Below are 15,994 nucleotides of genomic sequence, written 5' to 3'. Positions count from 1 at the left end.
AAATACAATAGGAATTTCTAAGCACCCTGTCCAAAACAGGATGTCATAGAGTTCAATTTCCAACAAATGAAGTTCACTTCCAATAAGAAGAAAAGTTTAGGAAGTGTCCCACTACTATGAAAACCCATGGAAAACCCTGTATATCACGGCTCAATATTGAATAAAAATTGGCTTACAAAACATTGAGAGATGCAAAGAGTCATTAAGGTCCTGTTAACAGTTGAAATCGATAAACCTGCAAACGTTTGTTCTGGGTATCCTCCGGTGATCGACATTCTTCTGTACATTGTTAATGAAATCCTCAATTTTCCTTTTTTGTGGTGAAGTATTATTGCCACAAACACGAAGAACAAGCAGATTGGCAATTAAGTTTTCCGAATGTCCCCGTATAATAATCCATCTAGCATCTCTGCATATTTTTCTTACGTTGCTGAGCATTGCCTTAGCAGTTCATCGTCCACGTCGTAGGGCCGGCCCGTATCATTGCGCCATTCACAACTTTTGTAGCCAAACGCCCGCTTCACGCCATTGATGGTGAATCGCTTTCTACAGCATTTTGTAAGCGTTCCAAAATACTGTGCGGCTACTTTTTCCATCATCTTCTTTTTTCCTACATTTTCCTCCTTCCCCATATCCCCTCGAGCGGGAAACCCTTGACAGCAATAATGGTTACGAAACCACTTCCCACCGTTGCTGTCCATTGTAGCGCCCCTCACGGTTTATGATAAATGGTCAACCAATTTTATCTGGACAATCTTTTCCTTTCGGACCACACCCCCGTCCCCATGGTTCCTTAGAAAAGTGTGATTTTTCCTACTGCTTAATGCAGAAAAAAAAAACATTCTTTTTGCTTGTGGTTTGTGACAAAAGTAAGCGGGAAAGTGGCCGTGAAAATAGGTTCTCAAATAGCTAACCACGATGCAGGAGGCGTCTGCCAGGGGGAAGAGATGGTGTTGCGGTGCGAAAGGGCAGTGAAAGACGGATAGCCAATCATGGGGACGCACTTTATTTGCTAGCAGCACCTTTTGCTGCAGTGTGTACACCCTCGTCGAGATGATCGATTTGTGTTTCTTTCGGTCGACAAAAAATGGGTGGGTTTTTACGGTCAATCGAGTTTAAAAGTTTTGAAAAGTGTTTTTTTTTCTTCTTTTTTGGAGCTTTGACTAGATTTGTTGATAACTGTGATAGCTAAATGGTTTCGAAAGAAGGAAAGAAGGTTTCGAATCTAAATGTATTGATAATGTTTCAATAATACTGATATTATAGGTCTATTTTGTATAATTTCTTTCGCTGTATTTATTTATTTTTTGTTGTATGATATAACTGTTTTCGTTTATTTCTTCATTGTTTAATTTTATACCTTGGTTTAGTTTAGTTTAGTTTGTTTACCTTTGTGTTTCCAATTTTTGCTATTTGTGGTTTGTTTTATCTTATTTATGTATTTTTTTTGTTGTTGTTCAATTTCATTTTATGCTGAATTTATTTGAATTATCCGTTTTAAATATTGTTATCATAATTTTTTAAATAAAATTCCTTTCCCTACTTTTCTATTTTTATTGCCTTAAACAATGGGCTTTAAAACAATGTCTTCAACAATTGCTTTACACTGCCTGACTTTTGCTTTTAAAAATGTATATGTCTTTCATTTCCTCTCCACGCAACGCGAGCAGAAAACTTAACGAAAACATCTGATTCTGCTTTCGCTGCCAAAGTTTTCCAGCTGTCGTCGAACCGCTTCCGCTTCCGCATATCTTCCTATCATAGCCGCGGGGCAACTTCTTCCGTCCTGTCAGCCGGATGAAGATGAAGATGTGTCAGCAATGTGCTCATCTGACCAAAACAAAAACAAAACCAAGGAAAAAAGTACGCCCCACGGACAAAGTATGACACATTTGAAGACCGCTTAGTAGCACGCGTAGCAATGGAAGGAGGAGAGAAGAATCAAACCCCTGGCTACATAATCTTCACAAGTACTCGTTGTTATTTGATGCCACGACATGGAACGTGTCGTTTGGCCGCTACCGGACGACGGGGCAGTAGGGTCGATGGAAACAGGAAAACATAAAATAGAACACGAAACATGAAGCAGTTCAATTGCAGACAGGCTCTCGAAAGCAAAGTTGCAACACAACGTTGTTGGAAAAATGGAAGATGACGACCAGATCCAGGGCCAGGGCGAGGGAAATAAAAATCTGCTCCCTAGAAGCTGTGACAATTTATCATCCATCCATCCATCCACACAACCGTCTACCGGTACCTCGTGTGTGTGGTCCCGGCAGCATAGGTCAAATTGGTTGCGATTGTTTTTGCTCCCGTTGCGCTCGAGCACACCAAGGGCGCTCCTCCGTTGCCAAAGAACAGTGCAAAAGTGCAAAATGTTTTGCAAAAGTCGATGCCAGTTGTTTTTCACTCGCTTTGCGGCGCTTGGTTGTTTTACCGCTTTCCGCTTAGTGGCTTGTGACAAGTGTGTGTGTGTGTGTCTGTGTCCTGTGCTCCGTTATCGGTACACCAAAATGGGAGAAAAATGAAATCAAATTCCGTATCGTTTGCTCATCGGGGACACAACCGGCACAAGTGGACCAAGATTGATAAATTCTCATGCAGCAATAGGAATCGCAATAGGAAAAAAGGTTGCCCAAATGTATTCACCGATCGCTCCGGTTTTCCTGGAATCGAATTGGGTGCATTTTCATTTGATCCCAATTTTAACGTTCCCCCCAACTTCCTTGCTCACTCCAAACGGGAACGTAAGGAGTAAGGCATAAGAAAGAAAAAAAAAGTTTCAAAATAAAACATCTTGTCCTGGTTTGCTTGTTGGGAGGGACTTTCTCGTCCACTGGCAAACGATCGTTACAAATATGATTTGGAATCGATCTGTGCCAAGCTATTGTTCTCGTTGGTTTGAATTTGGGTTTCCTTCTCTCGTGGGAGTGTTATACGCTTTTCGCTGTGTTGAGTACAATGAAATCAAACTCACACATACACGGTCTAGGCATGTATTCGATTACATATGACATGTTTGCGACACTGTGTTTCTCTGCAGGATAACTCACTAGTTCCTCGACACACACACACACATACCGGCTTGGTGGGCACGAACACACGAGAGGGGTTTTTTTTTGTGGCGGATGCCGGTCCGGAAAAATATATATACGATTACGAGGATAACATAATAAAGAAATATATTTGTGATAATAAAATCGCCCAAGGGTGCCTTGGGCCTGGACCTGGTGGGTTTGGGTCGGCTGGCTCGTACACAGGCACGGTCACAGTATTGGTTCCCACACATGGGGAAACTTTTTCCCTTATCATTCCATTCTGGTTTGTAATACACTGGCATAAAGTGATAGTAAGAGTGGTCAAAATTGAAACATAGCCTCAACATAATTTATGACAAATTAGTAAATATTTTCATGAGAAGTAAAAAGTTCAATTAATTTGTGTTGATAATGTTAGCGAAGCAGAGTTGTGATGATGGTTTGTTATAACTAAAGCTTAAAAAAATCATTTAAAATGACCTTTGATTATTTTGCATGCGTTTATTATTAATTCGCAATTAGTATTGAAAACAAACCTTAATAAACAACATTTGATGAACATGTTGCATACATTTAGGCGTTTTCCCAAATTCATTTGGCATATTTCATGTTGATAACATTATAGGATAGTGTTTACTTTAATTCTATATTATTATTTTAAATCAATAAAAACAGGTTCTAGTTCTGGCTATCAACTCTTCAAATAAGAACTGCTGATAGTTTTGACTATGGATATTTAATTATAATTTTTGACTTATAGGATATTTTCAACGGCAATAAAAACGATACCCATTCTTATCTTCCAAAAATAAAATAAACCATACCATTATGAAAGAGCACGTCCCTCTCTCTCTGCCAGTCCCACTGTGCACACACACAGACGATCCGTGGGGGAAAAGTTTTGCTGTACAGCTTCGTCATCGATGGACGGCAAAACCGCCCGAACTTATCATGCACGTTTTCCATCGCGCTAACTGGACACTTTCCTGGACCCGATAGCCACGGTGTTCGAATGTTTTACGCTGTTCTTTATCTTGCACACGGTGCCTGTTAAAAAAGAAAAACTACAAAAATCTCCAAAGAATAGCTCTCACAGACACACACACACACACATCAGTAAAAAAGGATCCGATAAGTGTATGCCACGGTCGCTTTTCATTTCTACGGGACAAAGATAGTCCAGACCTATCGCTGAACAGAGCGGGGGGAAAATATACATATCGACACACTCACAAAAGGCTCACACACAAGAAAAAGGAAATCCCCGAATTACGATGTGCTGCTCCTCGCTCCCCTTCCACGTTCTCGTTAGTTTCGTGTACCGTGTCCCTCAACATAATCATGATGATATTTCTTCCCACTACTGTTCCTCCCCCACCCACACCCTCCCCCACCCACCCACCCACCGAAAGGCAAAGACGTTCGATCGAGATCGGCGCTCACGTCCTTGGGCGCCTGGTTTGGTCACGCGTCCGTGTAACCTCTCATCCTTTTTTTTTGTGGTACGGAATGTGATGGTGATGGTCAGGGAAACATAATTTATGTCCTGCCGTCTACCCGCTCCGCCGCCCCATGCAAGACGATCGTGCGACATCGATAAGGAGTGGATTTAGCTTGCTCTCGAATTATTGAATGTGGGATATTTTTGGAGTGAATTCAGTCTGTGTTGGAGCGCGCTTGGACGCTCGTTATCCTGATGCGCCTGCTTGGGCGCTCTGGTACTCGTTAGCCCTCTGATTAAGGCACGCGCGCCTCCCTCGGCCGATGGGGTCGATATGTGTATCGATTTGATTTTCGTACAAAAAAACATGCGGACGACATTGTTCTCCCCCGCCAGGCGACTGGTCAAAGCGGAGCTAGGGAGAACATTAAGAAATAATAGCGCTAAAGTCCTTCCTCAATCGCGTGCTTTTTATATGCGCAAACACACACGCACAAGCTCCTCCCGGAACGTGTTCGTTTATAGCGCACAGCCCCAAATGGATGACAGCGCGCGCGACTGGAACACTCTATGCGATCCAATTGCTAAGGAAAGCTTCGTTTACATTCATGTATTCTGCGTGTGTTTCCGGGCTGTGCCCCAACGTGCTCCCCGCCCAGAGAATGCTGAGAATGAAAGTTAATTTGATTGCTGGCACGGGTTTCGGGGTAGCTTTACTTTTTATCTGGCGCCCCTAAAGTGGAACCGTTGGAATTGATTTAAAGCAACCAATCAGCTCCACACTTTTTTCGCGTCGAATTCCGCAGAATTGATGTCCCATTTTGCAAGAAACCCGGAGGAAATGTAAAAGTTTTTGATTGTGCACACGCAGCATCAAAAAATTTTGTTATCTTCCTTCTCGAAACTGGTCCAAATCCAAATGGGGTTTTCTTCCCGGGAAATGTAAAAATAAAATGTTGAAATCCTAATTATTGCATTTGATCCGTGCTAGAGCCTAACCAGAACAGACGAAATGAAACATTTCCTGCCAGCCAATTATCCTTTCATGCCGAATCCCACCACATAACCACTTTATGGGTTACGAAACATTTCAATTTCCAAGTGCCCAGAATCAGCAGTCGCATGACTCCCGCCAAATGTGTTACTCCGAATCTGCCCTCAGTGTGTGTGTGTGTGCGTGATTTTTTGTGCCGTAATCGTTTAGCGGTAATGGTCGAGATAAAATTTCCTTCTCTCGTAACACACACACAGTACGTCCCCCGGTATTCCCGGACGTTAAAGTACCCGTGCCGTCAAAGTGGGCGACATTTTCCCGCTTAACCACGTGGAATAATAAACCTCGCATAGGGAGCTCATCGCACGTCTCAGACCGTGTGAGAGCGAGAGACGGGCGTTTTGCCTTGTTGTTTGCTCAATGAAGATAAGAGATTTCATTCATGAATTTTCCTCAATCAAGGATGCATGAGATGGCGGCGGTGGATGGTCCACAAATAGAGAAACGGTGACATCTTCGATAGCTGACCCTCCCCCGGTCCCCAATCTTACTGATCGCTACTGCTGTGTGTGTGTCGTCTGATGTAATTCCACCGATCAAATCTTCGGTCCCTGCGTCGGGTGCGAAGAATAGGATCCCCCGTCGAGGATGCTATTTCCATTGCCACGCGTCCTCCACGCGATATGACGATGGTGGATAATGGGATTTGGAAGTTGCTTTCCTTTTGGGCAGGGACTTTTCCTGATGTGTGTTACTAATGCTGTTTTTCTCTGCTTTCATTCTCTCTCTCCCCGTAGATGCTCTGCTGACGTTCGAAGATGAGTTAACGGTTAGCTGAAGATGATACCGGGTGTGGGCGGAGTGCCACGAGCGCGGTTACTTGCACTTCTCCTCCTAGCGCTGGTGGAAGTGATAGCGCGCGCTCTAGGCGACCCCGCTCCCTACATCGCCGGCAGCAGCAGCAGCAGCGGCACTTTCCTTGATGCTGTTGTTGGTGGTGGTGCCGTAAGCACCACTAGCAATGACGTTACGGCCGAACCGGTCCGCCATCAGCGTTCGGCATCGGGCCGGGCGGCGCAACCACCACCGTACAGCTTTCACTTTGCCCACGCGGTGTACAATGTGTCGATACCGGAGAACAGCGTCATCAAGACGTACGCGGTGCAGCCGCCGAACGAGCCGCGCATGGGCCTGCACGTGACGCCCGACCTGGAGGTGCGGTACAAGATAGTGGCGGGCGATAAGGACCGCTTCTTCAAGGCGGAAGAGCGCGCGGTCGGCGATTTTGTGTTTCTTGCGATCCGCCTGCGCACCAACAACATTGTGCTGAACCGCGAGAAAGGTGACAGCTACCGGCTGGAGGTGAAGGCGACCGGGACGCGCCGGGAAGGGAAAAGCCGCACCACGCTCGAGGCGGACACGACGATCGATGTGCGGGTGCTGGACGCGAACGATCTGAGCCCACTGTTCTACCCGACCGAGTACGCGGTCGCGATAACGGAGGATACGCCGCTGCACAAAAGCATCCTGCACGTGGTGGCGGAGGATGCCGACCTGGGGCTGAACGGCGAGATCTACTACAGCATCCTGGACGAGACGGAGCAGTTCGCGGTCCACCCGACGACGGGCGTGATAACGCTGACGCGGCCGCTCCGGTTCGCGGAACGGGTGCTGCACGAGCTGACGGTGGTGGCGAACGATCGCGGCATCGGATCAACGAGCCGGAATCAGGCGAGCAAGGCGCGGGTGAAAATTAAGGTTCTGCAGGTAAGTTGCGGTCACAGGACGAAGGATGATTACTAGAATCTATTGGACGTACGCATTTGTCTTGGTGGAACCAGACTGCTGAAAATGTCATGAGCATCACGAGTTCATGTATGAAGTATGGAACGTGCGTGCAGTACTCAGACTGACAAGTCGAGCTTAACGCCATCGCATGCATAAGCATTACTTTTTCTGAATGTGAAAAGTGCTGCCAAATGCCTCTGTTTTAGTAACCAACACTCATGACTGCAACGAAACTCAAATCAGATTACATATACAACTGAGATGATCAGAGGTGAGACTCAAACAGTTGGTGGACTAATCACATGCTTGATGACATTTTGTTTAGCATCCAACTTGATTGCTGAGTGATTTGTTCTTGATCAATCACTTGGATACGACAATTTCTGACGGTGATAATCACGACATTCTTGGAACATACTTGGCGTGTTGTCCCAAGCACCAAAATGAGCCTGGTTTCTCGTTCTGCCTGGATTGATAGTCTGTCCGGTCAAACAGAGCGAGAAACTATGCTCATTTTGTTTCTTGGAACCACTCGCACGCACCGCATATCTCTCATGACTATCGTGATGATCACCGACTAAAAATGTCATGACCAAGTGACTGACCAAGACTTGGCTGCACAAAATGTCATCAAGCATGTGATGGTCGCACCAACTCTTAGAGTCTCACCTCTGATCATCACAGAAGAGCTCGTGACGCTGACATTATTTTGTTTCAGCCGAAATTTGTCATGCCCATGTCGGTGACATTTTGCAGAAGTGATCACAGTAAAAAAGTCATGACATAATGACTGACCAAAAATGTCACGAAACATGTATTGGTCACACGAATCGTTTGGAATATCACCTCTGGTCGTCACAATTTTATTTCGTGACGCTGACATGGATTTTGTTTCAGTCAGATTCTTGTATGACATTGACAGTGACATTTGGCAACTCTGGTTGGAACCTTCTAAAATGGAGAAAATCTCAATAAAATGTAATAATTTACATGTGATATAACTTTCGACTTTCGTTATTTCTTGCTCGTATATTCGAGTAACTATAATATCTTTTGAGCGCATGAATTGCCAAATTTGAGAACTGACCGTGACTCAATATCAATTCCAGTCCATAAATTCAAAAACGCACAGGCGCCATTACAAGAATATCTAAAAAATGATCCACTCCATCAGCTTGCTTGCGCGCGATGTGGGCTGCGTTAAATGAAATAATTGTTCTCCAATTTCAATGTTCCAAACCAAATGTGCCACAGTACCCAAGGTGCCACCGCGGTACGGGATGTACATAAATCGCGGCTCAATTATTTATTGTCCCATCGGGAATACTAAATTAGGATCAAACCGTTTTTCTCTCCTCGTCCCTTTAGCCATATTTTGTCATTGGCAGTTATCTCCATTTGGCGACCACATTTGGGGGCGAAGCATTTAATTTGCAGCTTAAATTTTTGCTTTATTTTCCATCCATATTATTGCAGCCCACTGAAAAGAGGTTATTTTGCTTTCCCCTAAGGAGATGTACCCTAAAAACCTCTCTCTTGTTGAGTGGTTTTTGTTTTCTTTTTTTTGACACGAACGTTTTGTATGAGTGAATCAATAAAATAATTGAAAATATTGCCCCATCATGCAACGAAGCGTGGTTGCGGGTTGCCGAAATGTCGATGGGTGGCATGAAATATTGCCTAGCCTTGTATTGGTCAATATTTTAAGCTGGATTTGCATTTACAGCAGGGTTGTTGCCGCCACTGTTTTTTTTTTAATAGAGAAGAGAGTAGTTTGTAACAAAATAAAACTTCGGACATTGCAGCAAATGCAATGAATTGTTCACGCCAGTTCTTGCCAATAGTTATATCTTAATCCAAAAACAAGCTATATTTTTGATTTTGGAAATTATATGCCATAAAGTTGTGATTTTTAAACAGAAATCCTGGACAGATTAATTTCTTGCAACACATTTGAAATCATAAACATAAACCAGGCAAGAAACTCTGCATATTTGGCAATATATTGTGCTCCACAATCAAGAGAAATTCCTGTTAAAATAACATTCCATAAACTATCTTTTTCCGTCGGCAAATAATAATTACTATTTCGCTGTGGAATTTAGAGCATCGCTGGGTTCCTTGCAGCAGCCATCGAAATAAGGGCTCATATTTTAATGAAAGATATGTCCCACTTAGAAAACAGGAACAGCTCTGTTTTCCATCTCCTTGTTAAAGTGACATTTTCTCCTCTTCCAAGTTTTGGCATTTACAAAATGCCTTCAAGAATGCTAGAACCGCACAGTTTTTTTGCTGTAAGATGGGGTAAGCATTGCATAATAACCACCCTGTACCGAAAAACATACTCGCAACAGAGAGTTTCATGAAATGGGTCATGCCAATATCTCTTCTGACGCTCGGTACACTGGACCCATTTCAGAAAACGGAGCAACCGTCGGACAGACGGACTGACTCCCGTTTGCTGTGTGTCGCTGTGCATTGCAATGCTCGAAAGATGAAAGGAATTTCAATATTAATGTTGCCCTGCGCTGATAATCGCTTAGGGCAGCCGGGAAGGATGAAAGAGGGAAGCGAAGGCGGGAGCATAAGGGCTGACCTTTTTCCCGGGTTATTGGTCCACCACAGTGCCATTACTGTCACCCGATCGATACCGAGCGCTCTGGACATTGTTGGACAGACACACACACACGCACACACTGGTTACTGATGGCTCTTGGGAGATTCAGTTCTGTGCAGACTTCGGACGATGCTGTTGTCAGAGTTTTCATCCATTACGGAACGATTGCACATCGGAGAAGCTGTCCGTCTATGCGTTGAAGGTTGTGGTGCTAAATGTTTCGAAATGCAAGTTTTTTTTTCGGCTTGTCTTTCGGTTCGTTTGTGTAGCACACTGGAGCAATGAACAGGGCAAGAATGCTTTAATAGCACCTTTGTACGGTGTCGTCACCGTCAATAGCTGCAGAAATATTTACTGCCAAGTGAACACAGCATTCCATCTCGCTGTAGTGTGCACTGGAATGTACAGTAATTATTATTATTGTCAAAAATATTCACTTAAAATCGGTAACCGCGCCACCGGAGGGAGACGATTCGCCTGCTACTGTACATCGGCTGACGTCAAAAGCTCATCATACATTCCAATGCGCAAGGGCAACCAAATTGAGTGCGGGACATGCGGGGAGCAAAAAACCGCACCAATTTTTTTTGGGTCATTCCCGGGTCGGTCAGGCTAACCCGACGAACTAATGCGAGAAAAAAGTGGTGGTCCCTTTTTCTCCTGGGAACGTTTGCACAAACCCCGCATGTGTTGGGTACGCGGAGGTTTCATCGCTCGAACGACCGTCACAACCTCAACCGATACCGCCACAACGCCCATCTTTATACCTTTGGGTTCCATTGGCCTACGAGGTATGGGGATTTGTATAGGGGCAACAAAAAAAAAAACCCAGTCTACTGTCCCATTGTGTGATAAACGGTTCACCAGCGTAGGCACGCACCTCTCAACTGTGCAGTGCCTTGGAGCGGTGGTTCTTGCGGGAGATAGAATAAGGAATCTTCTTATTTTATTTTTTTCCATATCGCTCTGATGCCATCATTGCATTTCAGCCCAGTATCCTGCGGGCGGCGCACTAGTTTGTGATGGTTTGGAGATTTTTTCGCTGATGCGAGTGCCCGTTTGTATGCGAATTTTACATTTTGGTGACTCTCAACGTGAACGGCACCAAAAATAGTGATGGGTAAAATTGGCAAAAATACGGAGTCGGCTCCAATCAGACTTTGAAAACTTAGGAATTGACTGCGGAAGGTAGGCTCGTATAGCATTATCCGAGGTAGTTTGGAATCATCTGGAGTCATCCGGAACCGTCCAGAGTTATCCGGAGTTAGGCGGAGTCAACCGAAGTCGTCTGGAATGGGAGTCGTCCGAAAAGGGGGTCGTCAAGGGTCGGTGTAGTTCGGAATTGACAGGACTCGTTGCATTCATTGGAGTCATCTCCAGACGAATCTGACCGACTCCGAACGACTACGGTCGACTTCGAAAACTTCTACCGGAAGGTAGGTCCGCCTAGTATGCGGAGCAGTTTGGAATCGTCTAGATCCGTCCATAATCGCCCGGCGTCATCAGGAGTCAGTCGGTGTCAATCGGAGTCGTCCGGAATTGAAGTCGTACAGAGTTGGAGCAGTCCAGACTTGACCGACCGACTCTAAATTCGGACTCCGGACGATTCCGGATTACTCCGTATGAATATGGACGATTCCGGTCGGCTCCGGACAACTCCGGACGACTTCGGCCGTCTCCGGACGACTTTGGACGACTTCGGATGACTCCGGACGACTCCGGACGACTCCGGATGACTCCGGTTGATTCCGACTCCGCATATCTGTGTAGAACTAGTGGTTCCGATATAGCAGGAGCCGCAACAGCAGGACCAACAATAGCCGGAGTCATATCAGACCTGCAAGTGCGCTGCAGAGAGCACACCGCTAGATCCAGAAACGTTCATTGAGAAGGATAAGAAGAGCCTGCCAATACGGATGGCGGATTTTTTTTCCGCCTTTATGTGGTGGATTCTGCTTGAACTCTCCCAGCGGTGTTATCCTTTCAAATATCGAGTTTGATGTGGTTTTGTCATGCCCCTTGGTACATACGGGATGTCCTGGCATGTCAGTAACAACTATCTGGGGGCGCAGGATGAGAAACACATTCGGGGGAGCTCTCGGGTATGGTGGCGGAACGACGGGGATTGCAAAGAATTTGCATTTGCAAAGGCAAAATTGCATAATAAATTGATTTTTATGGCCTACGGTCGACTAGGTTTGATGGCGTACGTAGAATATTGTTCGTTGCGGCCGCTCCCGGTGCGGGATCATTGCGTGGATCAGAACAGGAAGCAGGATGTTGTTGTTGTTTCACGTTTGTTTTTTGTGTGCATAAATGTTTTCCAGCTTCCAAACAACAAAGCAGGCAATGGAAAACTGCATCACAAACACTGCCATCCGCTACTCCGATACAACATCTCCAGTCCCAGCCGTTTCCGTGTGCCGTGCCATCAAAAACGAATCTAAAACCTGTTGCCGCGGAATGATTGAACCGGGTGGAAATAAAATCATAACTACCCCCTGTCCGTAGCACCGAGGTCGTAAAAATGCTTTATTACCGTCAGCTCGCTTCCCCCGTTCGCCATTAACCCATTCCATTGAACCGTTTAATGGGATTTTACATCCCGTGTGTTACGTGCGAGTTTAATCAAACGATTCCAGCGCCTCCGCGCGGGATGTTTGCGTAACCCGACTGTACATTAAACACTTTCCGTTTTTTTCTTTCCCTCTCTCTCTCTCTCTAGGTGAATCTGTTCGCGCCGGATATTTACGTACAGGCGCTGCCGGACATACTGGAAAACTCCAACACAAACATCTTCGGCATCGTGCGCGTCACGGACAAGGATAAGGGTGTGCACGGGCAGATCAAGAGCCTGGACATTGTGGACGGCGATCCGGATGGGCACTTCCGCATCAAGCCGACCGACCGCCCGGGGGAGTATGTGATCGAGGTGCACCGGTTGCTGGATCGGGAAACAGCCCCCGCCGGCTACAACCTGACGCTGCGGGCCGTCGATCGGGGTGTGCCGCCGAAGCAGAGCTACCTCGTGACACCGGTCCGGCTCGCCGACATCAACGACAATGCGCCCGTGTTTAATCGTGAAATTTACGAAGTGTCGGTGCCGGAAACGTCACCACCTAACACGCCCGTCATCCGGCTGAAGGTGACGGATCGGGACGAGGGCAAGAACGCGAAGGTGTTCCTGGAGATTGTCGGCGGCAATGAGGGGGGCGAGTTTCGGGTGAACCCGGAGACGGGTATGCTGTACACGGCCGTGCCGCTGGATGCGGAGCTGAAGGCGTTCTACACGCTCACCGTGTCGGCGATCGATCAGGGCAACCCGGGCACGCGCAAGCAGTCCTCGGCGAAGGTGAAAATCAACGTGCAGGACACGAACGATAACGATCCGATCTTCGAGACGGCTAATTTGACGATCTACGTGGATGAGAATGAACCGGCCGGCACCTCGGTAACGAAGGTGACGGCGCGGGATAAGGATCTGGGCGAGAATGCGTACATCTCGTACAGCATCGCTAACCTGAACGATGTGCCGTTCGATATTGATCATTTCTCGGGGACGGTGCGCACCTCAAAGCTGCTCGACTACGAGAGCATGCGGCGCGAGTATGTGCTGCGGGTGCGTGCCTCCGACTGGGGCCTTCCCTACCGGCGGCAGACGGAGATGCAGCTCGTGATTAAGCTGCGCGACGTGAACGACAACCGGCCACAGTTCGAGCGGATCGACTGTCTCGGCCGGATACCGCGCTACACACCGATCGGGACGGAGATCTTCACGCTGTCGGCGCTCGACTTTGACTATGGCAGCGTGGTGACGTACCGGTTGCTGTCCGGGTTTGAGGACGGTTGCTTCAATCTCGACTCGGTGACGGGCATCGTCTCGGTCGGGTGCGATCTGAACGATGTCGGTGTGGAGCAGCGCGAGCTGAACGTCACCGCGACGGACGGGACGCACTTTGCCGATACGGCACGCATTCAGATCAGCTTGGTGCGCAACCGGCGAAACCTGGGCGCAAACCTGAAGGCGGAAGACGGCGCTACGTTCGAGTGTCGGGAGACGGGTGTCGCGCAACGGTTGACGGAAATTATGGCCGCGGCCGAGCGGAACAATATGCCCGGTCGGGAGGCAGGTGCTAGTGGGGGAGCTGCCGATGATTTCGCCATGATGCCGAGTCGGTACGGGGAGAATGTGCACGCGCCAGAGTTTGTTGATCTGCCGCTGGAGGTTAAGATCAATGAGTCGGTACCGCTCGGTACGACGATTACCTGGATTAAGGCGCGCGATCGAGACCTTGGCTACAATGGGAAGCTCGTGTTTGGCATCTCCGGTGGGGACGACGACTCCGTGTTCCGGCTCGACCCAGACAACGGGGAGCTGAAGATCATCGGCTATCTGGACCGCGAGCGGCAGGACGAGTATCTGCTCAACATCACGGTGTACGATCTCGGCAAGCCCCAGAAATCCATCTCCAAAATCTTGCCCCTCACCATCCTGGACGAGAACGACAATGTGCCGAAGTTCGAGAAGTCGCTGGCGAGCTTCCGCGTGACGGAGAACGCCATCAACGGCACGATCATCTTTCGCGTGAAGGCAACGGATGCGGACCTGGGCCAGAATGCCAAGATCACGTACAGCCTGGTGACGGACACGAAAGACTTCCGGGTGGATCCGGAGACGGGGGTGCTGACCGTGGTGGCGCCGCTCGATCGCGAACGGCAGGAGGTGTACGAGCTGAAGATACGCGCCACGGATGGGGGTGGCGATCAGAACACGCCCGCCCTGTACTCGGACGCGCTGGTGCGCGTAACCGTCGACGACATCAACGACAATGCGCCCGAGTTTGCGGTGCAGGACCTGACGGTGCGCATACGGGAGGATGTACCGCGCGGCACGGTAGTGACGGTAGTGTCCGCGATCGATCTCGACAGCGGCACGAGCAGTGAGATTGTGTACAGCTTCGGCGAGAACGGTGACGGGGAGGGCTCGTTCCGGATCGACAAGCAGTCGGGCACGATACGGACCGCGCGGATGCTCGACTTTGAGGAGCGGCAGGTGCACAGTTTGATCGTGAAAGCGATCGACCGGGGCACACCGTCCCTGTCGTCGGAAACGTCGGTGATAGTGGAGGTGATCGATGTGAACGAGAATCGGTTCGCGCCTCAGTTTGAGGACTACGTGCTGACGGGTGCGATCGCGGAGAACAAGCCGCCCGGTGCGCAGGTGATGCAGGTACTGGCGAAGGATGCCGATCTGCCCGGGCCGGACTCGCGCGTCACGTACTCGATCAAGGGTGGCGATGGGCTCGGCATCTTCACGATCGACAATGAAGGTAGGTGGATGTTTTATTTGTTTGCTTAGTGTGTAGTTGATGGAGCGGCTCTGTGGTACAGTCGTCAACTCGAACGACTCAATAACATGCCCGTCATGAGTTCAAACTCTTAGTGGGCCGTCCCAGGGTAGCATCCAGGGTCTTGAAAGCCTATATGTACTGGCATGTCTGCATAGGACGTCTACGGCAAATAGAAGAAGAAGTTTGATTTTAGACATTGTGATATTGATCGTTATTGATAAGACAAGACCCTGGAGACGTTTGAGACTTGCGACCGGTGTGATTCTGAGGTTTCAACGCGAAAGATTGAAATATTTCGATGACAGATAGCACGGAACTTTTTGAACTAGTGCTGTAATGACGAATTTTGGAACATTAGCATTGGAAATTCATTCTATGAATTCCTTCTATTCCATAAATTCTTCTTCAAGATCTTGTTCTCTGTTTGGATAAATTGAAATGAATCATAACTTCATCAGTTTGCTTTTCCAATAATTCCACATAACATGATAGAATATTGTTCAATGCTTGCTCAAAATTTTGGAAACATTTAGACGTTTCCCAACCTGCTTCTATGAGGGTTTATCTTGAATTTTTTTCCATCCCCTGCTTGTTCCGCCTTCCTGCTGTTTTCCTATTTCCTAAGATAGCGAACTTTTCCATCCATTGGCTGCAGGATTGCTTTCCCACGCCTTCGCACTCACGGGCTGGTCGCTAAAGTTTGGTACCAGCAACTGCCGCAGCAACGTCTTAATGCTTATTCCCCAGACGGATGCTTCTTCAACG

The 15,994-nt window shown here is 47.5% G+C and overlaps 1 protein-coding gene across 5 annotated transcripts in view; it reads left to right on the top strand.

Annotated features, from left to right (window-relative positions):
- The window catches only part of LOC121598570 (fat-like cadherin-related tumor suppressor homolog), a 166,394-nt gene extending 151,142 nt beyond the window's left edge, over positions 1–15,252 (top strand). For all 5 annotated transcript variants that reach the window (XM_041925592.1, XM_041925593.1, XM_041925591.1 and 2 more), the window contains 2 exons: positions 6,271–7,240; positions 12,604–15,252. In XM_041925592.1, coding sequence (XP_041781526.1) covers positions 6,314–7,240; positions 12,604–15,237 — 3,561 coding nt within the window. In that variant the 5' untranslated portion in view covers positions 6,271–6,313 and the 3' untranslated portion in view covers positions 15,238–15,252. The remainder of the gene's footprint in view (positions 1–6,270; positions 7,241–12,603) is intronic.
- The last annotated feature ends 742 nt before the right edge of the window (positions 15,253–15,994 follow it).

This window comes from Anopheles merus, chromosome 3L, assembly GCF_017562075.2.
Source record: "Anopheles merus strain MAF chromosome 3L, AmerM5.1, whole genome shotgun sequence".
Lineage (NCBI taxonomy): Eukaryota > Metazoa > Arthropoda > Insecta > Diptera > Culicidae > Anopheles > Anopheles merus.
Note: the sequence above shows the minus strand (reverse complement) of the source record. Positions and strands in the feature narration are given on the sequence as shown.